Source organism: Strix aluco, chromosome 2, assembly GCF_031877795.1.
Source record: "Strix aluco isolate bStrAlu1 chromosome 2, bStrAlu1.hap1, whole genome shotgun sequence".
In the NCBI taxonomy this organism is placed as follows: domain Eukaryota; kingdom Metazoa; phylum Chordata; class Aves; order Strigiformes; family Strigidae; genus Strix; species Strix aluco.
In genome coordinates this window covers 1,699,085-1,725,723 of record NC_133932.1, presented here as the reverse complement: position 1 = coordinate 1,725,723, position 26,639 = coordinate 1,699,085, and the positions used below count along the sequence as shown (strand labels likewise).

The 26,639-nt window shown below is 43.0% G+C and overlaps 1 protein-coding gene across 1 annotated transcript; it reads left to right on the top strand.

Moving 5' to 3' along the window:
* The first annotated feature begins 523 nt into the window (after positions 1-523).
* Positions 524-26,336, top strand: CCDC80 (coiled-coil domain containing 80). Its single transcript, XM_074807877.1, has 8 exons — positions 524-1,100; positions 1,461-3,364; positions 7,285-7,441; positions 12,330-12,466; positions 13,071-13,219; positions 16,437-16,540; positions 18,934-19,014; positions 21,742-26,336. The coding sequence occupies exons 2-8, from the start codon at positions 1,469-1,471 to the stop codon at positions 22,086-22,088; spliced, it is 2,871 nt and encodes a 956-aa protein (XP_074663978.1). The 5' UTR covers positions 524-1,100; positions 1,461-1,468; the 3' UTR covers positions 22,089-26,336.
* The last annotated feature ends 303 nt before the right edge of the window (positions 26,337-26,639 follow it).

The window sequence follows — 26,639 nt, the reverse complement described above, 5'->3', positions numbered from 1 at the left end:
AGCCACGCCTATATGATGTTTGCAGAAAAGAGTATATGGACATACATGAGGACCTGAAAGAGAAATTAGCTGGAAAGTGAAGAGAAATTGGATTTCACTGGAGAACTCCCAGGAAGCAAACAAACAAGGAAAAGGGGAACAGGAGGCAGAAATAATGGGGTTAAAAAACAATAACTCTTAAACACCAGACCTGTTATTGACACCGATGGGGAAACGCACTTCTCACGGGACTATTTTTTATCCAGCCGGTGTCAGTTTAATGGGAAGAAAGAGAAAGCTGAGGTTGGGGAGCGCCAGGGAGCTGGGACGCGTGAAGGAAAGAGTTAAGGCTGGAGTCACCCTCTCTGAAGTGCTGTGTGATGCTGTGCAGTATTTCAGCCCCCAGAGCCTTCCTCCTCCTCCTCCCTCCCTGTGTCGGAGTGGGGAGGAGGCGGGTTCTGCTGAGCTGTTAAATCCTGAGTGAAGTTTCCCCCATTTCCAGTGGCCACCGCTGCTGAGACTGGTTCGGAGCAGGGCTGGGGTTACCCTGACATTTCTGGGACCGTGGCCAGCCAAGAAGGGAAAGAGAAGAAAAGACAAGTCTTTTACAGTTTGCTTTTGTCGAAGTGTGGAGAAAGGGGAAAGGGAAGTGTCTTTTTTTTCCCAGCATCACATTCCTGTGTTTTTCTTCAGCCTGGAAAATATATTAATGCTGGTGCTTTCCTCTCTGGAAACAAAGGAGCTAAACGGGACTGAGGAAGCAAGGAGTGGGACGGAGGCTTGGGAAGTTTAAAAGAGAGGCACTCGGAGCAGCAGGGAGTTCCCTTTTCTTAAATGAAATCCCTGCCTGTGTGGGTAATGAGTACAGCAAAAAGCCAGACCTGCAGGTAAATGGAGAAGCAGAGATCCCAAAGGAAATTTCCGCTAACCTCATCCCGCTTGTCAAGAAGGTGAAGAAGAAAGAAAGTTAAAAGGTACACGGGGAGACGGACAGGATCTTCGACCTGTTGGGCTGCGTAAAGATAAAGCACCGGGAAGCAGCAAAGCTGTATGGCATTGGTCTCCTTTTATAGGAAAAAGACGTGAAAGCTTGTCTCTGGAAGGGGAACTTCCCTGAAAGTGTAAGTCTCAAGTCAAATTCTTGGCTTTCTCCTCTATGTACCAGACCCTTTTGCTCTGTGTGTGTTTGCATGTGTGTGTGTGAGAGCGTGAGAGACAGAGAGAGAAGGATGCAGATCAGATCACAGTGTCCTTTTGGATAGACAGTCATGTTACAGATGGATGATCTCATTTTTGCATAAAATGATCCATGTTGTGCTTTTCCAAAACTAACTGTAAACTGTACAAAGCCACCAGGGCAGGACTGCTTTTAAATCACAAAAACTAGCCAGCCTGCGCTTTGCTTTCTTCATCACTTGCACAAGATATCATCATACTGTTAATGTCTAACCTTTTCTCTTTTTCCTCCTCCCCTCAAGCAGATTGCACAATGAACTGGAGGCCAGCTCTCAGCTTAGCCCTGCTGTGGGCAGCGTGGCTGGTGTGTGGCTCGGAGAAGACGGGGAGGCTGGCGGAGAGAGGAAGCCATGGAGTTAGGAAAGTGCCCCTGGCTTACAGGGCTCCGAGCAGTCTCCTGAGAAGGTCTGGAGCATCCCTGAGGAATTCGAGTCCAAATCCCCAACACCCCGTCACCAAGAGGAATTCTTCAGGACCTCTGAAGGCACCTGCCAATCTCCTGCAAGGGGAAGCACGTTCCCAGGCCAGGAGCATGGGGACCAGAACGAGACGGATACAGAGACTCACAGCTGCAGCCAAATACTCCAAGTCCGAGATGATTAAGGATGAAGGGATATCCTCTGCCTCACAGTCACGAGTGGTACGTTTCCCTTCAGGGTCAAGTTCCCCCAACGTCCTGGCCAGCTTTGCTGGGAAAAATCGGGTGTGGGTCATTTCTGCCCCCCATGCCTCTGAGGGCTACTACCGGCTCATGATGAGCCTGCTGAAAAATGATGTTTACTGCGAACTGGCTGAGAGGCACATCCAGCAGATTGTGTTGTTCCATGAAGAAGGGGAAGAAGGGGGAAAAGTCAGAAGGATAACCAACGAAGGAAAAATCCTGGAGCAGCCACTAGATCCTGCCCTCATCCCTAAGCTCATGAGCTTTCTGAAACTGGAGAAGGGGAAATTTGGCATGGTGCTGTTGAAGAAAACTCTGCAGGTGGAGGAAAGGTACCCTTATCCGGTCAGGCTAGAGGCCATGTACGAAGTCATTGATCAGAGCCCCATCAGAAAAATTGAGAAAATGAGGCAGAAGGGCTTCATCCAGACTTGCAAAGCAGCTGGGGTGGAGGGACAAGTGGTTGAGGAAGGCAATAACGGGGGCAGCACCCAGGCTACCCCTGGCACTGGACATGTCCAGGTGTCAGCAAGGAAGGAGGAGCCAAGGAAGAGCAATAATCAGCCAACAAGGACCAAAACAGTGAGGAAACCAGTGACAACCACAGTGGCCACTCCTCTACCTACAGTAAGGACCACTATGCTCCCTCCCACCACCACCACCACTACCCGTGCCACTACCCGTGCAGTGACAACAGCAAGCCGGTCTACAACAACTACACCCCTCCCCACCACGCAGAGGACCTCGACCACAAAGTCACATTCCACCACAGAGTACCACAGGCTGCCAGTAGCCCCCGATGCCACCACGCCACGAGTCACAGCCTCTGAGGATTTCTACTCTCCTGTATGGAAGGCAAACCGCAGAGACCGGCAGCGTGGCCACCCGGAGAAACACCCGGTGGCCACACGGAAACCAAGCAAAGCTGCCCGCTACGACAGCTTCACAGAAGTCCCAACAGCTCCCTCAGTGCACTATACAAAGGCAAATGTGGGTAGATTTAAAGATAACCGAACAGACAGAAAGGATTATAACCACAGGGACCTGAATGTCACACCAGGGCAACACAAGCCAACTAAGACTAAACCACCAAAAAAGAAGGCCCAAGAAAAGATACTGAGCAATGAATATGAAGATAAACACAATCCGAGCAAGCCTGCTAGTTCCCATTTAGAGGAAGAGTTTGCAGCGGGAAATATTCCCCCAAAGAAAGGAAAAGAATCAAAGAAGCACGAGCGAATGGATAAACCTGAGAAGAAGAAGAAGAAGGACAGACCTGACAAGCTGCAGAAGAGTGAGAAGCAGTCCAGGAAGGACAAAGCTGAGAAAAAGAGCAAGCAGGACAAAGACCGTAGCAAGAAGAACAAGAAGGGGAGCAGGACTGAGAATGAGGATTTCCCCAAGCCCAACAAGAAGCCCTTCCTACAGCCTCCTAGGAAATCGGTGACTGACCTCCTGGAATATTTCGAAGGCAAAAGGCGACTCATTGTAAGTAACTCGTTCATCTGAATCTTATTACCTAAATGAAGTCATATCTCCCTCCTAGCAGGAATATGCAGAGCAGAAGGTTTATCATGGTGTTGTATTGTTCTTTTTTGGTGCTTTTGTTTAAGAAGTAAAATTTCTAGAACCAAAGAATAATTTCCAACAGGGAAGGTTTCGCAGCCTCTTGCTGGAAATCTTACAGGCAGTATGAACACCAGTCAGCCAGGAATTAGGCTAAAACCTCTTCCCAGTCGCTTCCATGAGCCACCATATAGCCATCAGATTATTTTGATTCCAGTGGGTATGCAGGTGTCGAGATGTCTGTAGTTATGATTGATAAAATGAGGTTCCAGCGTGGATCACATCCATTCACCATTCGGGGGCACTTGCCAACGTTACCACATTTCGATGCTCGGCATGCCCAGCTGGCACACCTGGTTTGTATTGGTGCTGGTGTCCTAAAACGGGAAGCGAGCCAGGTGGCTTGGCAGTACGAGTGCATGTCTGACCGAGGATATGCACAGAGGCGTATGATCAGATGCCCTGAGGTAGGACTGGTTTTTGCTATTCTTTCTGATGGGAATTTGGCATTCAAATCTCCTAGACATCTTCAGAGATCCCGTGGAAACTTTATTTTGCTTTGGTTTTTTCTCCTGCTGTTTTTATTAAACTGTAACACTATGGTAAGTTTTCAAGTCTGAGAAACTCAGCATGGTCTGAAGTTACTTGTCCCAGGGTTTAATAGTGTTGTATGTTTTTCCAACTACTTATCTAAAAAAACACTTCACCTGGGACAGGAAACAGTTTTAGCTGTAGTACAAATGTTTTTTCTGGCAGATGGCACATACCCTGAAAGGTACACTTTGAAAAACAGTTCTTTAAAAATATTATTGTAGGAGCTGGTTTCTTGCAATTATTCCACTGCAAGCTGGCCTGTTTCACAGTTATTGTCCAACAGTCAGTGTCACAAACATAGCTTTGACTTTCATCCTCCATATTCCAATACAAATAGCTAAGATGCCAAGCTAAGATTTCAACCATTGGAATTTAATTAATCATTCTGCTGATGATTCACAGACCTGAGCAGAAGGCAACTTTCTTCTCCCCCTCCCCATTCTTCCAGCAGTAGGGCTGTGCAGAGCTAGCAGACTTGCATTCCCCAACATGTTGGAAGTGGAGAAAAGCCATATATTTGAAAAATTTGAAATTGACTGAATTTTGCAAATAATGCCTGTTTGTTACTTGTTAACTAACACTTAGCCAGATCAAAAGCTCAGAGAGATAAACCTCACAGAAGTTTGGGATCTTTGGAATTTGGTCCTATGTCTCAACATTGTGGCTTCCAAGAATATTTGTAGCATCAGGACAAATAAAAACAAATTTTTAAAAAGAGCCAAAAGCAGAGCTCACAGATGTCAGGCTGCTGATTCATTACACCAACAGAGTCTTGGCAACTTAAAGGATGGTCTGAAATTTGAACCTTCTGATACTAGGCCACCTCTCAGCTGGAGCTCCAAGAAAAGAGTTGCACAATCTCAAGTTGTCAGGCCAAAACTCACTGAAGACAAATGATTATGCCACGCTGCACTTCACTTTTCCAGGGTCTAGTACCATCCTCAGCCTGCTTGCTCTGAAGTTTCTTGGAGAATAGGTTTGATTTGGTCATCAGTAAAAGCAGTGGCTGAACTCTACCGTCTCTTTGCCACACATGGCACATGTGGAAAACGGAGAATTTCTCAAGCTTCTTTGGATCCACACACGTGCCTACTTGCACCCCTTCCTATCAAACTGTTCAGTTCCCTTAGGGTCAGTATTTCCAGCTACATGAACTCTGTCATTCATGAGTCTTCAAGCTACCTCTCTAGAGAATTAGCCCACACTGCTGCAGAAGTGGCTCTGCCTGAGCTATTCCCCATGGCTTTGCTCTGTATTTCAGATGCTTTAACAGACTGCCTCCCAAGGACATTGTTTCAGTCCTCTCCCAAAAGTCTTTTTGAGAGGGACATGGGTTTTTAAGTCCTACACATCATTAAGGATTTCAGATTGCAGATTTCAAACATCCAGAATTTTGAGGGCTATTCTGGGTTAAGTTCAGTTAATGACAAATATAGGAGCCAGCTCTAGAAACTTTAAAAAAATTTATGTTTTGAGTCTTGAAGCCCCATCTCTCTATAGTGTGATTTTTATTGCAGTCTTACTAATCTTGAGAAATCTTGGCTTAGTGAGCTTGGGTTTTTTGATTATTTCTCCGTGGTGATGAAGTGCTGACTGACAGTTTATATGTAACGCTCATTTATACCCACATGCACATATATGCACATACACACACGTGCATGCACATACAGATAGATACGGTGTATATACTGCCTGGGTTAAACCAGTCCTGGCTCAAAGCTTTGATTTGAAGTTTGCTTTGCCTCTTAAATGTTCCCTGCTTTGTTCTACAGGGTTTGATGACATAGATCAAATTCACACTTGACTGTGTGATCCTGCTTATGGCCTCCGATACTAGGAGGACAATACAAACCAATGGTCTGGTGTTGATCTCGGTCCTCAAATCCTTTTCAAGATCCTTGTTTCATTTGAAGCATTTCTATGCAATTTAAAAGCAATGTGTTACATGTTATGGCCCAGAAATCAAATCCTCTGTGTGTCTCTCATTCACCTTCATGTCCCAATGCTGTAGGCATGCCAGGGGGCCTTTGCATAAATGAGAGTCAGATCTTACAAACCCAGAAATGCCTCTTACATTTCGTACATTGATGAACTGGATTTATAAGGAGTATATCACAGAAATTAGCCTCCAGGCCCTACAAACTTAAGAAGGCAGCTAGAAGATGGTTGCACCTGTTACAGACCAAAGCCTAAGTTTGCAATTGAAGGATTCTGGTGATTATTTCTGACCTTAAACCATAAAGTTTGGATCCAGATTCCAACTCCCTTTGTGTTTGAGGGATCAGTGACAGGTTCTTGACTGCCGTTCGCCACTGCCAGTTAGAATGATTGCATTTCTAGAGCTGCAGCATTCCTCTCCACCTTCTGCTGGAAACTGCTGCACTGGACCACTGCATGTTGTTACGCACACACCTTCCCTGCAATATTGGCATCTCAGTCACTGATGAAGGATTTAAGTTGCATGCTTTAAACTTTTTAAAAATTAAATCTTTGCAATTGTTGGGAGGCTTTGAAATGAGTACTATAAAGTGTAGAGATTTTTATACTTATGCTGTAATTGTTCCTCCTCCTGCTCTTCCCCCATAGCCGTGCCTTCTCAGCAAATATAAGTCCCGTAAGACATTGAAATGGATTAGAACAAACAAAAGCTAAACCAGCAGTTTTCAGATGAGGTCACAGTGGCCTTAGCAAGGCTTCGAGGTCTTTGTATATGGCCATCAGTCAGATAAGTATTGATGTAGCTCTAGTAGTACACAGCCCTTGACAGTAAAACAGCCACTGGGAGCCCTGCCTGGACCATGGGATGAGGCCAGAGCGGCTGCCCTGTTCCCAGTGCTCCCACTGTGAGTGAGTAGGGGGAATCCTAGATTCATGGCACCACTGAAGCTGTGAGGGAGACCTGGTGGGACTGGCAGGGCAAGGGATAATGGGAGAACACGTGATTTTCTGTAAAATCCTGTGCCATTTCTTCTACCAGCACTGTGGAGAGGCAGCGGAGAGGCTGGTGCCACCGGCTGGCCATGCTTCCTAAGGTTTTCCTGTAGCTGGTTGAACACCTTTGGGCCAGGCCTGGGCCTAAATGTACATTCACAGAATCACAAAATAGTATAATAAGTCTATAGAACTGTCAACAGCAGTATGGAAAAGAAAGCACAGTTTGCAGGCAGTGACTAGTTCTCCTTCAGTAAAATACTCACCTGCTTCATTCCTTATACTAAACAAGCTCTTTTGTCTCTGCCACCAACCAGCTGATCACAACCCCCAAGGCGGACAACACCATGTATGTCCAGCAGCGAGATGAATATCTGGAGAGCTTCTGCAAGATGGCAACGAGGAAGATCTCAGTCATTACAATTTTTGGCACCATGAACAACAGCAGCATGAAAATTGACCACTTCCAGCTAGGTTCTTTTTTTTAAATAATTTCTTTCCATCTCGTGGGCACAATACAGACAGCAAAGGGAGAAATCTCCCCAGCTTGGGTCAAGATCTAAGCAAGTTCATTTGTTGTGGTCCAGTTGCATTTTCAAACCCATTCCTCCTCCCCCCATGCTAACTATCCCCCTTTTGTATTTATATAAGAGTGTCTGGTATTTTCCATGTTTAGGCTTCCAGTGGTGTAACTTGAGCACCTTCAGCTTTCTTTGTGGGAATTCTTAAAGCCAGTAAAACAGTGAAACAGTGAAAAAGCAGAAAAATGTGATGAGGGCATAGGACAGAAAGAGGAAATTAGATTCAGCTCTACCAATAACTTGAATACCAACCTCACTGTCTAAGTGAACAGCTGCCCTAACACAATGCCCCCCCCTCCTTGGTTTTTGCACGACATCAGCCATGGGTAGCTAGATACTGGTTAGCATGATTTAAACACTTAAAGAAACTGGCTATTGTCATAAAGGAGAGATTGGGGGCAGGAAATGCTGAAGGGAACTGTTCGAGATTATATTCAAAACTTGGCCCAAGTTAATACTGTTTTGAAGTTCAACATTATTATCTCTCCACTCTGCCATATAAAATTTTCTCATGCCTTTACACTCCTCACGGACCTCAAGGTCATGGAAAAAGATTAATTTTTCAGGAGCATGCACTGGCTAAACCTAGGACAGAGAGAAGCATGCTAGTTACATCGCTTGCTGTGAGTTCCTTTCCTTCCCAGGATCAGCTTTCCTAGGTTTAAGGGCTGATTTTGGTATGTTCACAAAGCAGTAAGGGGAGGTCCAGGCACGTTTTCCCCTCTGTACTGGTAAACAGATATTAATTTAGAAGATTTCAGCCATGGCCTCTAGGTATGGATGATCTTACAAATTTGCACTGGCATACCTGATATTAAAAGGTTTACCATTTGAAGTCCTATCACCTCTCTTTAACTGTAAAGCAAGATATCCATCAGTATGACTGCTTATTGCTGGCTATTGTAAAGAGGTTCATCTTCTTGAAGCCAGAGGTTTTGGAGGCACTATAAATCAGGCTACACAGGACTTACAAAGTAGCTCATTCAGCCATATTTAGCACCATTTTCTTTACATACAGAGTTCCCATATAGATGAGTGATGCTGGGCATCCATCTCTCTTAGGCATCTTTGAAACAGTTGGTGTTCAAGTCCTGGAGAAGCGCCCACCAAAGCCAGTGAGAACCTTTCCCTTCAAAACAGTAGGGTTTGGACAAAGACTAGGTCTAGTCTTGGTCCTAGTCCAAAGACTTGGTCCTAGTCCAGCAAAGCACTTAATCTTAGGTGTCTCTTTGAATCATGTAAATAATCTCACTGCTGTCTATGTCTAAAGGTTAAAAACCCCCTGAATGCCTCGCTGGACAAAGGCAGATAAATAGTGTAAAAGCTACTAGTTTTGCTTGTAGTTCCACCACATCTTTTTTCTGGAAGTTCATCTGGTTTTACCAGACCTTGGGAAGAGATGTGTGATGGAACAGAAAGTGCAGGACCACACCAGCTCGAGGGTATTTCAGGTGTGGCATACAACAGGCCAGAAGATCACAGAGTTACGTCTGGCTTCCAGCTGTGCCACTACTACTCTCAGGGGGAAAGCACCTAGCAGGGGACCAGGAGCCTCGTGCCCCGGGGTGACAGTGAGCCTCAGATCCTGCCAGATTGTGGCAGTCCATTTGAGCAACTCTTTGACAAATCTGGAGCAGGACAGGATTTTCCACATCAGGCCAAGGTTACTCAAGGTCATTTTGTGTGTACCTAGACCCATCTGCCTGTCAGTGGACTGTTTAGGATTATATTTAGCTCCAGTCTGGCTAATAAACAGACATTCACTCTGACATAGACCATACTCTTTCAGCCTGTTCCAAACTTAATCTACACCCAAACTTTCCCCAAACCACACAAGTGTATATAACAGCTGAATTCTCACAGGAGGAATTAACTTTTCAAAGAAAAGCAGGAGACTTAGAAGGGTGTAAATTAAACCTTACATGAAGTTCACCTTACATTTTTGCCCAAAACACCAAATCCTGAGTTTTTTTAAAAGTTTAAATAATTCAAACGTCTTTCTATTCTACATCCCCTTCTTCTCTACCCTTCCTCCTTGCACAGCCTCTTCATTGCTCACTCTCTGTCAGCACCAGAGGCAGCAAAAGCTCCTAAGAAACTGTGCTCACAGTATTTGTGCTGTAGTGAGAAGCCTTAGTGCCCAGCATGATGAGGTCTACTTGTAGTGCTGCATCTTGGGACTGAAGTACAAATGACAACAACAGAAATGTCCACAGGATTTTTCACTTGAGATTTCAAACACATTTAGAAGTAGAGAATGAAAGAGAGCTCATTAACAGTGTTTGGCCAAGATCAGCTCATGCTGAAACCAAAGAGGGTTTCCCAGTTTCCCACTGGAATGACACAAAAGCTGGGTCACTGCAGAGGTTTTCTCTTCACCCCGAGTCAGCCATGTGGTCTCTTCTCCCCAACTCATGGGAACAGGGATTTACTCAGCTAAACACCAGCCCCAGGCTACCTACCTTACAACAACCTGCTGACCTTCTTTGCAAGCTCATTTGAATTATTTCTAAAGAGTAACTCATCTTCCCAGCCTGTCTAGCTGCTAAAGATGTATGGGGAAAAGTTTCCACACTCTTTCAGTGACCTTTCTAGAAAGAGCAAAGTGGGTGAGGACTTTGCAGGCAGCAGCAGACAGTCTCAACTCCCGTTGTTCTTCATGTTGATCCCACATGTCCTTAATGAGGTGAAGGTCAGGGACAAGTAGTGAATTGGAAAGAGGTGATTGGATTAGCTTCTTTTTTTTTTTTTTTCTCCCTAGAAATCACTTCCAGTTTTGAAAGGCAGGCCAGCCTTTGTGGCATTATTTTTTTCCCCACAAAACGTTTTTCTGCATCACTCTTGTAATTTAATTTTCTTCTTTACATTGTAAGTTTTGAAAGAAAATATCCTAACAATGAAACTCTAAAGCGCTATCTTCATGTTGGTATCTAGACTCTTTAAAGCAGAAGAGTGCCATGGGTCAGTTGGTCTAAGGTACTGCACCATACAGCTGTTTTCCATCACATTTCCCACTAATATCTTTTGCATTATTCTACCTCCATATAGGCCAATGAGATAGTCTTTGCTTTTGCAGGGAATTGTTTGCAGACATAAGTATGAATTTTTGGTCTATGTTTTAATGGTCATGCTTGCCATTAGTAACATGGAAATCTCACTTATGAAACACTGATGCATGATTTACATATGTTTTACGAAGTGAATAACCAATTAACACATCCGGCAACCCATCCCATGGGGAATTTATTACATTGCCTATAATTCTTTACAAAACTTCCCACTGGGATACATATAACCATGTAAAACCATTTAAATTATGCTTGATTAGAATAACCAAATTTTAACGTTTGCTGGTTTGGGTTTTTTTTTATTGTAAGGAGCAGGTCCAAGGTGTGAAACCTATAGGTCAGATTCTGATTCAGACATTTTCCCAAAGTTTTAACTCAGAAATTTCGTTCAGTCTATCACACAGATTGCACTACTGCAAAACTTGAATCAGATCAGTACGCTCCTTAAAGGCTGTGGATGTTTAGAAAATTATTTAAAATGCCTTATTGTACGATGAATCCAATCTTTTCTGTTGCTTTGTGCTCAACTCGGATCAATTAATCTCATCTCTATTTGCTGGTGAATAACGGTGGAGCAGAGGACTGGAAAGCTGTACCTCTGGATTCCAGCTCTTGGTCAGCTGTCGTGTCTCTGTTTGATGTCAGGCAGGTCAGCCGTGGATGGGATTTCTAAGTGATGATATGAATATGCATATTCATAGCGGTGTCACAGGGCATAAGCAAGCAATGTTTGCAGAGCGCATTTTGGTGCCCAGGTGGCATTTCACTTTGTATGTGATTTAGCCCATCTTTAGCTTTCCAGGCCCACAGCTGCTTATGGAGGCGTGTTCCAGCTGTGCTGGGTGCTACAGCTGAGGCTGAGCTGATACCACAGAGGTCTGCAGGACTTGGCCCTAATACACCCTCCACGGGCTTGTCTTGTACATGCTTCAAATTTCTGTCTTCAGAGGTCTTTTTCTCCTCAAGTGTTTCTGAATGTTTTCTTAGGGTAGAGCAGTGAGTAGATACAAATCGTTCTCAAAATGAAGTTTTTTCCCCGTCAGGGTGCTAGAATGGGAAATGAACACCAGCAAGCAGACAGAGTGCCACAGCACAGTATATGTAGAAAGCTGAAGAGCTACGACTGCAGTATTCAAGACACATCAAACCATTTTGGTTTCTTGTAGTCACTAAACTTCCCACATAATTTTTTAAGACTGACAAGGTTAACTCTAGTCTCCTGGCCAACCTCAAGCTGTTCTAGCCATACTTTACTGACCCAAATTCTCCATACTGTTTCATTTGGATATGGTGCTTTCCAGCTCCTGCCCTAAATTGTTGAACAGTTTCTATTTTCTATTCCAGAAGTGGCTGCATTTCAGGGGCTGGTGAAATGATTAGTACATATATATACACGTATAAGCATATTGAAAAACACCTAAAATATCTTTCCAGGAAGGAGCAGGCAACCAAGATTTTTTCAAAAGCAAGTAAAAATGTTGAATACTGAAGTGCATGTGCCCTAGGATAGACTGATTTTCAAAAAATACTGGGATTGAAAACTGGACAGTTAAAAGCCACAGTGCCATACTGATGTTTTTTTAATAACTCACCTATATAGCAGGAAGAGGGCTTCTGGGAAATGAATTTCCCCTTTTCCTTCAAGGTGAAATTAAAGGCAGAGTGCTGTGCAATTCCATGACTACTTTTATTTCTCCTTTGTCTCACATTAAGATAATGAAAAGCCCATGAAAGTGATAGAGGATGAAGATCTTGTGGACCAGCAGCTCATCAGTGAGTTGAGGAAAGAGTATGGGATGACCTACAATGACTTCTTCATGGTGCTGACAGACACTGACATGAAGGTCAAGGTGAGGGTTTCGACTCTTTGAAAGAAAAGGCATTGGAAAAATATGAAAACATTGAAAAATTTTAGGAAATTACACTACAGGTTTGCATGTGACGCACATTAGAGGCTCATGCAGGTCATTGCTGGAGGATGTGAAAAAGGTCAGGATGAGAAATTTTCAGGAATTCAGTAGCTCTCTTCATTTTCTGCAGTTAGGGGATTTTGGGAATTGCGGGTTTCTGCTGGGATGGTGAGCTAACACCATAGGAACAGGACCCCCCACTGGCAGGGGTTTTAATGTAGTACCTGGCGTTCTAAAACACAGTTTGGCAACTTGGTGGGATGACAGCACGTTGCATATGGACAATGGAGCTTTACAAAAGCATATAATGACAGTTTGTTGCCTGCAATGGCCTGGCCTTATCACACTGGGCAAATATTGAAAATATGCCACTTCCAAAGAGCAAAACCAGTAATATTTTCCATGGTGTCTAATCTATTTTAGGCCATGTTACCTGTGTGTAAGTAGGAATACCTGAATCTTTTTATATCCTATGGTGCTGTGATACATGCAAAGACTGCTAATATGTGCATCCTTTTATCCATCTGTTCGTTCTTCTTAACAGCAATACTATGAAGTACCCATAGCAATGAAGTCCGTGTTTGATTTGATTGACACCTTCCAGTCACGAATTAAAGACATGGAAAGACAGAAAAAAGAGGGCATTGTCTGCAAAGAAGATAAGAAGCAATCCCTTGAGAGCTTCTTATCCAGGTATTACCTTCTGTTCTTATCTGCTGCTAGCTCTAACAATTATTGTCTTATTGGAAAAATACTCATCCAACCATTTCTGTGATTTTTTAATATAGATTTCACAGTATTTACAGCGTTAAGCAAATACAGAGATATACCCACAGCTGAATGCAGTCTTGTACAGAGCACTGGAAGTCAGGATGCGTGTTGTGTTTCCTGACTGCATATTCTTTGGACACTAACTTTCTGTACCTCAGTTCCCCTGTCACGACATGGAGATAATAACGCTGATTTGCATTAGAAGAGCAAATAAGGATTGATTCACAGATGTTAGCTCAGTGTTTTGAATGTATGAAGCACAATGTTTATGTGTTTCAATCATCAACCATCACAATATCATTAATCCCATTCTAATCCCTTCCATGTAGCTCAAACCAGTAATTAATTTGCTGTAACTTCCTTCTTATCCTGCTTGAGATAACAGTTGGTCTTTGCCAGTATTAGTCATGCATATTATTAAGGGTCTTGCAGATGTCTCTTGCAAAATGTTTGAGAGTCCTCCTGCAGAAAGACAGTTTTGTTTATGCAATCTTTATATGCCGTGTTACTGCTCTACCTGCGAGACCTAAATTCCAGGCAATAAACATGTCTGGACTGTGGGAATTCAGATCCACAGAAGAGCTGTGCAGCTATAGCCCTCTCTGTTACAGGATAATTTACATTAAATTAGAGCTACCCCATCACTCTAGGCTTTACCTGTTACTACTGCATCCTCCTCACCTACAGTCAGAATCCACAGGAATACACTGTTAATGCCAGATGGCTGTAAAAATAACTGAGGTGGCATGATGGATTATGACTTGAGCAGGGAAGGAGCAACAGGTAAATGAATAGGTTGTTGGTTCATAAACATTTTGAAATTCAATGGCCACTTCAACAGAAAGAGAACCTTTAACACGATCCACCCCACCCACCTCACCACCTCCTGTCTAGGTCTCAGTGATTCATCCACCAAGAAGAACCACAGTTTGGAACGAGCTGACCAACACAAGAAAGAGCTTGTATGCTGGAAAGTGACAGGCCCCAAATCCTTCTTCGCTTGGGAACAGCCCTAGAAATAAACACCCGTTAGAAAAACAGGCAGGCAGAGTGCAGAATGCTGCATCTATAAACAGAACTGCGGCTGCACAGAATGCATTTGTTGTCTGTGAAGCAAGCATCAGGCTTTAAATATTGGGTGGACTTTTAAAATATTGGGTGGACTTCACTAGCCACGTTAACTGGTCAGATTGCCAGCAAGATTCATTCCAGCTTTGTCCGAGATTATCTTCCCAGCTGAACAAGAGTCCTGGCATCATCTCCCTGGTGTTGCTCACTGGGGAGGTCAGCTACAATAATGCAAATATTGTTCTTAACAAGCCTCGCTGGCGTGAAAGGAGACCATGAGAGCCAGAGCTGGCTTGAGTAATGCTTAAAAGCCACATGTATCAGGAGGAGGTCCTTGAGTTTGGGGGCGGGGGAGTCCCCCAAGACACCGACTGTGCTGCTCAAACAAGAATGGAATGAAAAATAGGTAGAAGAGGAAGAAAGGATGCACACAGGGAAGGGTCTGGCAGATTTCTCAGGACAGAAGCATTGGCCTGTGGCTTCTGATGTCAGAGATAAGGCATAGATCTGTACATTTAGTGTTGGTGAACTAACAGCTGTGAAGGACCAACTGACTTAACTTCTCAGTAAGATGTAGCCCCAGACAAGCACACCATGTATAGGGATTGCCTGGGGCAGGGGGATAAACAGCTTGAGTGGCTTTCAACCCTATTCAGCTCTGTGCATCTCCAAAGGAGACACTCAAAAGACCAGAAAGGAATTAAGAGTATCTTGAAGAATCTCACAGATAAGATCCTGATTTACGCCGTAGACAAAATATGATCCAATGTTTACAACCTTGGTCACTGTTTATAGGTAACCAGGTGTCTTTGCTCCACAAAATATCACAAAGATTATTTTTTTCCCCATTTTTAGAATAACATGAAATTTCCCCCCTTCACGTCACATATGTGATTCTTAATGCTTCTCATTTCTATTTACATAACTGTATACACATGCCCAGATCTCTGTTCCTCCTGGGCAAGATTAAAACTGGGGAGCTTTGCTTTGAAGGATTTACTTTTTTAATTATAAAAATACACGCAGTATCAGTCAACAAGACAAAAGACATCAGCATTCCCCGCTCTTTCAGCAACTTCTTCTGTGGATTTGAGCAACTCCCACCACATTTTCTGCTTCTCTCAAGTGGAACAGAATTGATCCATTGCATTAGCCTTTATTTTGAGATCTTCACATGGTGATGCAGAAAGGCAAGCTATTATTATAAAAGAGTAACATCTGCATCCATTTAAAAGATCATTTCCTGCTATAAAAATATCCCTGCAGCTTTGCAAATTCCTATAAATCTGATTTATTTAGGTTTAGTGGAGAAGTACCTTTATTCAAAAAAGGGGTTGTTTGGGGAGTATTAGAAACCACTACAGTGAGAATTTTTAAAGGTTTCAAGTGTCCTTATGGCATTGCCTTTCCTTGAGAGGACGATGGAAGGTGCTCTTTGTAAAACAGTTTGGTTAGATGGGGCATCCCATAGTAAAGAAATATCCATGATTTATCTTATTGCCCCATGCATGCCTTATATAGCCACAGGGCTCACAAAACCACACTTACAAGCTCAGATTTAAAGCCATGTTAAAGGTATTTTGAGCAAGTGTGGTACAGAAGAAAAAGAGGTCAGTGAATATTTACACAGAAGTATGAGTTATGTCTGAAATGAAGATACACCCTAATTCTCAGACAGCCCTTGGACTGCAAAATAACCATGCAGTTCCAGCAGTGGTGAATGACGTAAAAGCTAAATGTCTAGTGAGGAATTCTATGGGAATGTTTCTCTTGAATATACACTTCTCAGCATTGCTGAAGGGGGCTTTGAGCAAAGATCGTAAGCTTTGCAGTGTTTGCTTGGCGAAGCAGTGAAACTGCAGATGTTTCTTTGAGAGTTCTGGAGTTGTAAAATTCAAAACAAGCTTTATCCTCTCCCAGTGATTGATAGACCTTGGAAGATCTCCCATCCAGCTGTTACTTAGAAGTTGTGAGAGGTATGACATATCTCAGCCTACAGAGAACAAAAATGCTGAGAGGACTCGAGTCACGTGTCGTGACCGTGCCCTGTCGCACTCTCTTCACTTTCCAGGTTCCGATGGAGAAGGCGGCTCGTGGTGATCTCTGCCCCCAGTGATGAGGACTGGGCTTATTCCCAGCAGCTTGCTGCTCTCAGTGGACAAGCCTGCAATTTTGGTGAGTCAAAAGAAATTACACTCTTGCTCCCCAAAACCACATCCTTCCTGGTGATGTGATGGATTCCTTTGCTCAAGTCTGAATCTATACAGGCTGAGGAGTCTGACAACTGAAAAGTTTGCCATAGCTACTCCAAATCCAAATGGAAAAGATTGTGCTAACCAGGTAGTACAGCTCACCCTGACAGCTAAGACAGCTAAACGAAGTGTTCCCTGGAATCATGTGTGAGAGGCAGAAAAGATTAGCACTCCAAAGCTTCTCTTTGGGCTTGTACTTCAAGGGATTGTAGTATTTTTTTTGCTGCACAAAGTTGCAGAGAGCTGGGGATGAGTCTATTTAATGAAGTAACAAGCGCCAGGACAAGAGGGAATGGCCTCAAGCTGCGCCAGGGCAGGGTCAGACTGGCTCTTAGGAAGGATTTCTTTGCAGAAGGGGTTGTTGGGCGTTGGAATGGGCTGCCCAGGGCAGGGGGGGAGTCCCCATCCCTGGAGGGGTTGAAGAGTCGGGTTGACCCAGCGCTGAGGGATCTGGTGGAGTTGGGAACGGTCAGTGTGAGGTTCATGGTTGGACTGGAGGAGCTTCAAGGGCTTTTCCAACCGAGATGATTCTGTGATTCTGTGATTCTGTGACATAAGTACAATGCTTTGGGAAGGGCAGATCCTCTAATATCGAGCTCAGAACTGGGGCAGGTATCAGGGAGAAGCATGGACATCAGTTTTTTTTCTTTTCCTTTCTGCTTCATTGCCAAAACCTGTAAAAACATTAACAGAAGCCACTTTAATCCAATAAGGACCCCCCCAGCCCAAAAACTTAAGATCCAACTACATAGTCAGTGGAGAGAGATGGACACCTCCAGGAGGCAATTAAAGATAAGACCCCAAAATATTCTGTCTTTCCATTATGAAGCCCAGAGAGACTTAGTCCTTAACTTAGGTTGCTGGCAACGCAAATGCCATACAGGGCCTAGACTTGACTGCTACAACAGAATGAAACAGGTCCCATTCAAAAGCCGCTATTTCAACACATTTCAATTACACCTGAAGGGAGATGTGCACAGTATCACTGTTTATTCATAACCACCTGGCTTTCATTCAGAGCATCAGCATCATCTCGTTTGGTAACTACCAAAGTATACTGTGACATGGACCACTGTAAAATGCTTTCTGAAGAATGGAATGTAACCAAAACAGTTAATTCTCCCCACCCTTTGTTAGGGACAGCTTGAATGGGATCCAGTGAGTATATCGAGGGGCTGGAGCGAGGGCAGAGGAGGGCAACGAGGCTGGGGAAGGGCCTGGAGAATAAATCCTGTGAGGAGAGATTGAAGGAGCTGGGACTGTTCAGTGTGAGGAGGAGAAGGTGAGGGGAGACCTCATCACTCTCTACAGCTCCCTGAAAGGACATTGTAGAGAGGTTGGTGCTGGTCTCTTCTCACAGGTGATTAGTGACAGAACGAGAGGGAACGGCTTTAAACTGCAACAGGGGAGGTTCAGACTGGACATGAGGAAAAAATGTTTCCCAGAAAGAGTGGTCAGAGAGTGGAATAGGCTGCCCAGGGAGGGGGTGGAGTCCCCATCCCTGGGTGTGTTTAATCCAATGTTGTTTGGATGAGCTGTTGGGGGATGTGGTGTAGGGGAGAACTTTGTAGAGTCGGGCTGAGGGTTGGACTCGATGATCCCGAGGGGATTTTCCAACCTGAATGATTCTGTGATTCCTAAAGCATCTGTCCTCAATGGGTTTTTTAACTAAGTGATATGTTTCCAAGCATCTTACCTCCAAGCTGTAAAAACAGTTACATCAAAAATTTTGTAGATTGTACAGACTCACGTTGCATGAACGATTTCTACAGCCCCTAAGGTCTTTCTTCAAAGCAGAGGCAACAATTCAAGCCTCTGCCCAGAACAAATGAAAGAAGCGAATGGCTGTCCCAAGCCATTGCCCACACTCATTTGGAGTTTAACTGTGATAGGTTATATTGTTTCTAAATACTTTGTGCTGTGTGTGTGGTAAGCAAGGAAGAGCTTTACTAGTGAACAAAACAGTGCAGAAGCATTCTGAATTTGCAGAATGGCCTCTGTAATTTACTGGCCTGTCTGATGCTTGTATCCCTACGCTACAGAACCACACCAAACGCTGTTGTCCCTGGGACACTAGCAACAGCTTTTATGCAACTGATACCACATTTATTTGACACACTAGCTTATCCCCGTGTCTGGAACAGGTGATGTGACTGGCAGAGACTCCATAGAAATCCATAACTCTTCCTCCTAGAGGGCTGGCTGAGACTGGCCCCTAATGTAGCATGCCCAGACCTGGCTGATCAAACTGAAATCTGCCCAAGAATAAGCAGAAAATTCTGGTCTGACCCCAAACCTCCTTCATTTCCCCCACAGGTTTGCGCCATATAACTATTCTCAAATTGCTAGGACTTGGAGAAGATATTGGAGGTGTCTTAGAGTTGTATCCAATTAATGGTAAGTGACTGTTTCCAGTTTCTCCAGTACTACCCATGAAGGGCATTACATAGTCCTGAGTGTTGGTTTGCTGTAGTTTCTTTAGAGGGATGGGTATGACTGTGGGTTTTTTTCTTTTAAGAAACTATGACACAAAAGCAAACAAAAAGCTTTCTTTGTGTTCCTGTGCTAAACATTATAGAGCTTTTTCAGGACAGAAAAGCCCAAATATCATCTGGAAGTCATCTTGCATCTTTACCTCCCACCTAAACATCCAGTCCCAAGTACACTCCTCTGCCTGCCTTGCTGTCAACGACAAAGGCACGTCGGTGCTTTTACATGCTCAAGAGTTTGCAGGGCTAGTAGAACACAGACTCAGCAGCTGTCTATGACATGGGTCCCTCATTCATCTTCATAGAATGGTTTGGGCTGGAAAGGACCTTTCAAAGATCAACCTGCTGTGGGCAGGGACATCTTCCACTTGATCAGGTTGCTCAAAGCCCTGCCCAACTCCACCTTGAACACTTCCAGTGATGGGGCATCTACAGCTCTGCACAACCTGTTCCCATCTCACACCACCCTCATCCTAAAAAAACCCTCTTCCTTACATCTAATCTAAGTCTACACTCTTTCAGTTTAAAGCCATTACCCCTTGTCCTGTCTCTATGGGCTCTGGTAAAATCTTTCTCCATCTTTCTTATAAGCCCACTTTAAGTATTCCACTTGCTCCCCAGCAGGCTGCTTCAGGTAGCTGTTCTTAGGAGATCTCACTGTCAGGGTACATTTCAAACGTTACAGGTTCCTCTACTACCTAACCCCAACAACTGCCTCCATCAGGGAAGGAACAAAGACAGGAAGGAGCTTATTTATCCCATCACCGTTCTGACTGCTCTGTAGATGAAAGCGCCCTAGTCCTACTGCATATAAACAACTTAAGTCCATGCCTAAGAAAGACTAAGAACAGAGGAAGCAGATGTCGTACTTCTTCCATCAACACTCTTGCAGCCTCTGCTTACTTTTCACTGAAGGCCTTCATGACCTTGGTTATAGTTCCCACTTGTTAAGATCGATATCTTTCCAATTTACTTGTCTCATCTCCCTTTGAATTAATGTTAACTTCTAGCAAGTGTCCTCCTGTGAGAACCTCTAAAGATCTGCAAAGTACCTTTTATTATTTGTCCTGATCATCGTCCCTGTACCTTTGTCTGATACCCCTTATGTCTTTTGTGGGGAAAAAGGTAAACATTTAATCCCTATCCATCCCTGTGGTGACATTCACAGTCCTGCAGACTTCCCCCCTACCTGTTTATTTTACAGACTTCAGTCTTTACTTGGCCATTTCTCATACATTTATTCCAAACCTACGATCAACCTTGTTGCCTTTCTGACTTTTTTCCCCAGTTCTACCATATTCTTTTGAGGTGAAAGAACCAGAATTTCAGGCAATGTAAAAGATGCACACAAACAATAGGCTTCCGTGGTGGCATACTAACACCCTGTTTTGTCTTTTACTATTTTCCTCATGGTTTACAGTATCTGTTCTGGCTTTTGACCATTAGTGAGCACTGAACTAGCCTTTCATGAAACTTTCATAGCCCTAAGATCTCACTGCCAAGCGGTAACGGTCAAACTTCACCATTTCTTATGTGGAGTTAGCAAAATTTTCACCATGTGCATCATTTCACTTCAGCCTGAACAGAAGTTCTTCCATCATTTTATTAACCAGTCACACAGTCTTACAAGGGTCTTCTGCAGTGCTTCACAATCATCCCCTGCCCTTACTACTCTGAGTATCTCCACCCCCTCAGTACGCTTCCTCACCTCCATGCTTATACCTTATGTGCATCATTTACAAATACATCGAACAGCATCAGTCCCAGCAGAACCGCGGAACTTCACTGGTGACCTCCCTCCACTCTAGGAACTGATAGTTCACTCCCACCCTGTTTCTGCCTTCCAACCAAGCTACCAAAGTCCCTTTTGAAGCCTTCTGGAAATCCACATAGCCCGTATCAGCCAGACCACCCTTAGCCACCTGCTTGTTGACCTCCTTCAAAGAACCTCAACACGTTTGTAAGGCAGGATGCCACTTTGTAAGAGTCCTGTTGCCAAGCCAACTATATATATGGGTGTGTACAGAAAGATATATATATATATAGGTGTCCACTGATTCTAGGTTTTTCTACTCATTTACCCAGCACAGACTTCACACTTACAAGCCTGGAGTTCACCAGATTTGCCCTAGAACATATATTTTAAAGTGGACACATCCACCACATCCCATATCATGACAGTTCAAGAGTGAGGCTCTATACTGCCATTAATGACCCCGCAAATTCACCCTGCAATTCTTCACACTATCACACTTCAATTCTTGAGATTTCTTTCACTGTGACTGTTTTTCACATATGACTTCTACATTATGGGTACCAGTGACCCAAGCTGCACAGAAGCCAAAGAAGTGCACGTGTGTTGGGTGACAAAAAGGTGTGCCACACTCCAGTAGCTTCAGCCTAGAGAATAAAGGCAAGTTTACTAAACCTAACAAAACTGTTAAAAATACATCTTTAGTTCACAGTGGAGCAGTTTAATTTTGGAACCAGGAAATCCTGAACTTGTAAATGACAAGAATCTTACATTGCCAATTACTGGGCAGTATCCTATCTCGTGTTGCTAACTCACTTACTACAAACCATCATCATTGCCTAAACAAAATATCAACGCTGTTTTTATGTGATCACTTTCTAGGAAGCTCTACTGTAGACCGAGAAGATATCCCAGCTAATTTGGTGAAAGACATTCGAAATTATTTCCAAATTAGCCCAGAATATTTCTCCATGCTTCTAGTTGGGAAAGATGGAAACGTCAAATCCTGGTATCCATCTCCAATGTGGTCTATGGCGATTGTGTACGATCTGATTGATTCCATGCAGCTTCGGCGACAGGAAATGACAATTCAGCAATCGCTCGGCATGCAGTGCCCAGATGATGAGTATGGTGGGTATGGTTACCATAGCTATCACCAGGGATACCAGGAAGGTTACCAAGATGACTACCGTCACCACGGAAGTTACCACCATGGATATCCATACTGAAAAAAGCAACTTAGCCTCCGACTGCCCCGTGTCTGTCTTCTAATAGCTACCCAAGCAATAGGTGGCCAGTCTGGCAGAAAGTCTTCCCAGGCCGCCTAGATATCCATGCCTTGTCCCTCCACTGTTCAATCAAGGGACTTTGGTCATTTGCCTTCTCAAAACACAGAAGCCTTTACAGTGAAGTAATTCAAACCAGTAGTACTGAAGCTTTAAACAATAAAGACTCCTTTATATTTTTAAACCTTTATAAACAAAGGGCATCAGCAGGTGCTGTTTGTATTAAAACCAAACAAAAAAACCCCACAGCCCCAGTTCATGGACACTACTGTAGGGCAGGACACGAATTGTCCAACAAATATCGCAATGCTCTTTTTAGTATTTTTTTCTAAAGAAGAAAAAATATTTATTGGAAAGTGAGATTGCATTGTGCTCATGAAGAGAAACAAAGAATCACACTTCAGGACTTTCCCAGAAAAGGAAAATTTAAGAAAAACGCATGGGGCAGGCTCTTTAATAACAACAACAATAATAATAAAATCCTTTTGAAGTACCTTGTCTAAAAAGACAGCATCCCTTCCACAGTGCATTAACGCTGTAATTAGCTGACTTTATCAATAAAAGTAAGAATTTATGGCTACGGCAGGATTTGTTCCAATACAATACAATGTAAAGTCCTTAACTACAAAGCTTGCTGTATGGCCATTTGTTCATTTAATTGGGGTCCCTGTTCTCTTAGGTCCTGCCCACCTAACAGTTAAATCCAAGTTAATGAGAGCTAAGTGGAAACAACAACCATAGTTAGCAGTTTGAAACAGAGAAAACTGAAAAGCGTTATTTTCATCAGAAAAAAAGGAAAAAAATTCTCACTCACTTATATTTTAAATTAGTTGTGACTAGCTCTCTATCATAATGTTTTCAATTACACTATTACTCTAAATTTCAAATTTCCTTCTACCTCTTTTTCTCATACCCTCCCCCATTAAAAAAAAAAATCTAGACTAAATGTTTATAAAACTATTTGGGAATAATTTGATCTGCTACTAAACTATTTCTGCTGCACTTTCTGAAATGGTTTTCTTCTCCCTTCTCATTGGTGTCTTTGGGCATCGGATCTGTTGCACCACCCTACTCCTGCTGAAATCAGTGGCAAGAACTGCATGCACAGCCATGCTTTCACCACCATTTGGGTTAGATTTCTAAACATTAAAGACCCAGCAGAAAGATTCAGGAATATCCTGAAGGTATCATGCAAGCCTTCATAGTGGCTCAGTGGTTGCTTCTAATGTTGAAGGCATGCCTGATCAGTCATATTTCTTTTTATAATGCATTATATGGGTGCACATGCCATGTATAGATACATGCAACAGGGCACTCTTTGTAGGTTTTGCCATCACAGCAGTAGCACGGGAATAGGGAGAAGCTACAGCTCTAAGCTAGCCAGGGCACGCCCCACAGTTTGAGTTTCAGCATTTTCCTGATCCTTTCTTGGTTTGGCCCAGCCGAAAACAGAACGGGGTAAAGCAACGAATTTACTCAAAACCAGATCCCTTCTTTAGAGACTTAGTCATGAAAGGTTAGACCCTGCTTGCCCTTCTGAATGTCAGAAAGGCAAACAGATGTGGAGAGGTCACAGGGCCTGGCCAGTTCTTCCTCAGCTTTACAAACGTGGTCACCCTCTGGGGCAGGCTGCCTTCCGTGCCAGCACAGGGTACATACAGCTCCTGACTCACCTCCCGCAGGGAACTGGAGCTAAACGGGGGAAGGCGGGCATTCGACAGAACCATTTTGAGAGGACTGCTGCCTGCAGATAGTTTCCCAGCTCTCATTAACCACAGCACTTCCACAGCTGAAAGCAGTGGACAGAGAAATTCAAAAAACCAAAGAGGAGCTATAAAAAAGAATCACAGAACTGAAAGGTTTCTAGAAGAAAATGGGAGGTTCCATAGCTCAGTTTTAGCAAACAAGTGCTTATTGCACCAGTGTATTAAGGTCAGCTGCCTAACTTTCTTTGCCTAAAGCAAAAGCAGAGGAAAGTATACCACATGTCTAACAGCCACCTCCTGTAGACAAAGAGAAACACCTTTGGGGTGTTTTCTTTCAGGTGTTCATTTCAACTTTTCTGTAATCTTGTTTTTCATGTAAAGTCTTTAAATGAAAGCCCTTTTAACTCACATTACAAATCATGGAAACTAAATGTCCTGTGCTGAGGAGGAGGAGGAGACAGTTAACTTACAAAAGAGAGTGCAACACTTGATCCAAATTGCTTTTTTTTTTTTCCACCTCTCCAGAATTCAAAGCTAAGTTGTACAAGTTTCAAACCCAGCCTAGGCATTCAGTGGGAGTTGCATTAAAAAGACAACTCCAAACAAGTTGTGAACTTATAAGGGAGGTAGGGATGGGCTCTTAACCAAAACTACACATTCAGATATTCATAGAATCTGAGGAAGACTCAGTATTATTCTGCATTCTGGTGCTGATTCCTGCCTTCGTTACAAACTGGCTCAAAACTACCAGAAACCTTTAGCAATGATTTAAAATCCTCATTTTGCAACCTACCTCTCCTTATGGAAAACTAAAAGCAAAGCGTGAAGGAACACCAAGCCAAAAAATCCTTTCAACAACATATAGTTATCTTGAAGACTATAAGCATTCAGCATACTTCAATTAAGACTTCATTTTGCAAAACACAAATCAAATCCAAAGCACTGGATCTGTCCCTGCAGCATCACTCCGAGGACAGACTTACTGAGATTAAGGTCCTATTTCTACAGCCCTTAGTGGGAAGATTCCACATGATAAAGAAAAACTTTTTTCTTATACATATTTATGGGATGTGATTCAGCCCCAAGATGGCTGTTTTCATCCACAGGCTCTCTTTCAAGCACCATGGCTGGGTTGTTACATTCACAGAGTAGCTGAAATTAACCAAAATAAATATAGTTTTAATTGGCTTGTTATAAACAAGAGAAATATGAACACGTCTCTTCTTGGAAGGTTTTGTGAACTATTTCCTCAAACCTGGAGGGAGCAACATAACATCCTCAGCAGCGATTAAGTTCAAACGTTTGTGAATCTGGGCTCTAAATCACAGCTTAGAAAGATCTCTCTGCCCAATGTATTCATTAAAGACTATGTGCCAAACGAATGCTGCTCTCCAAAAATCTCCTCCTAAATTTCCTTATTGTCATTTGAGGAGAAAAATAGTAAGCTTTCCAACATGGAGTAGGTCAACAATCATACAGTGGAAATACTTAATTAAATCAGATTCACATGATCTATTTGAAACGTGTAACTATAGAATAGCTCCCCCTTGCTAACCAGGGCTGCTTTCCAGCTGACAATCATTTACAGCCACTTGCTCTAACAAATCTCCTGTACACACTAAACTCGACTATTACCGTGGATAGTACAGCTGCACAGAATTACGTGGTTATACTTTTGGGTTACTTTACACACTTCCTTTATTGCTAGGTTGATGCAAATCCCTACCCATTTTTAGACCCATTTTTAGTTAACATTCCTGTTGCTGTAAAGGCAATATACAGCTCTCCTCCATTACTAAAAGCAACCTGCCTGGTCAATCCAACAGAATCTCTCCAAGACCTCCAACCTGAAGACAACAGAAAGATTTCTACATGTTAGACAGGACCAACTCTACAGCGCAAGTAAACATTTGGATCAACAGTTATATACCTGATATCTTTGTGCAATCTAAGACTTTGGCAAATAAGCATGACAGCATCAGTGACATTTATAGAGGGAAAATCATTAAGCAGGACAAACGTTGAAAGCAAGAACTAAGTGCACTTTATAAAATCTGTTGATCATTCATTTACATATCTCTCTTAATGCAGATATTTCAGGCAGGAAGGTCAAACATATGGTTTTTAAGACATTCATCTCTGGTTTGATGCTCTGTCATTAGAGGTATGAGGCCGATTTCTATGTTCTGACTTAACGCAAGGCAAAGCTCTCCGGAAAAGTTCATGTAAAAAGCTACTGCTCATGTAAATGCAAAGTAACCTAAAGCTAACAGTATTTTCACTCTTCTTGGAAATACCTGCTAAAGTTGGTAGCTATGAAGATGACAATGAACTCAGGCAGGTATATATTGCAAAGCTATATGTAATGGAAAAAAAAAAAAGAAAATGTCTTATTGCAACTAGTCTTTAACAGTTTGAGCATTTTTTTTTTTGAGTTGATGTTTCATTTCCCAAAACAGGACATCATAAACCAATGAAAAACATGTTTCTGGAATTTACATTGAAATATGCTTTCTTATTCATTCTGTACAGATGCAAACAACTAGGATTCCTTTTGTTGAAATGGCCTACTATACAAGCACGGTGAGATTAGCTGTAAAATTTTTCAACCACAACAATTGTACAGTTCACGTATGCTAGAAAAAGTTAATACTCCCAGGAAAAAAGTACGAAATAAGAATAATAATTTTAGATTCATCATTTATAACTTGACAGTCATTGACCACATGAAAACAGGCTGCCCCCTTCTTGATGGATCAATGACAGGAGGTATGTTAATTAATATAGC

Coding starts and splice junctions, on each gene's coding strand:
- CCDC80 (XM_074807877.1), top strand. CDS start 1,469: ATGAACTGGAGGCCAGCTCTCAGCTTAGCCCTGCTGTGGGCAGCGTGG. Junction 16,541..18,933: donor TGGACAAGCCTGCAATTTTG/GTGAGTCAAAAG, acceptor TTTCCCCCACAG/GTTTGCGCCATATAACTATT. Junction 19,015..21,741: donor AGAGTTGTATCCAATTAATG/GTAAGTGACTGT, acceptor ATCACTTTCTAG/GAAGCTCTACTGTAGACCGA.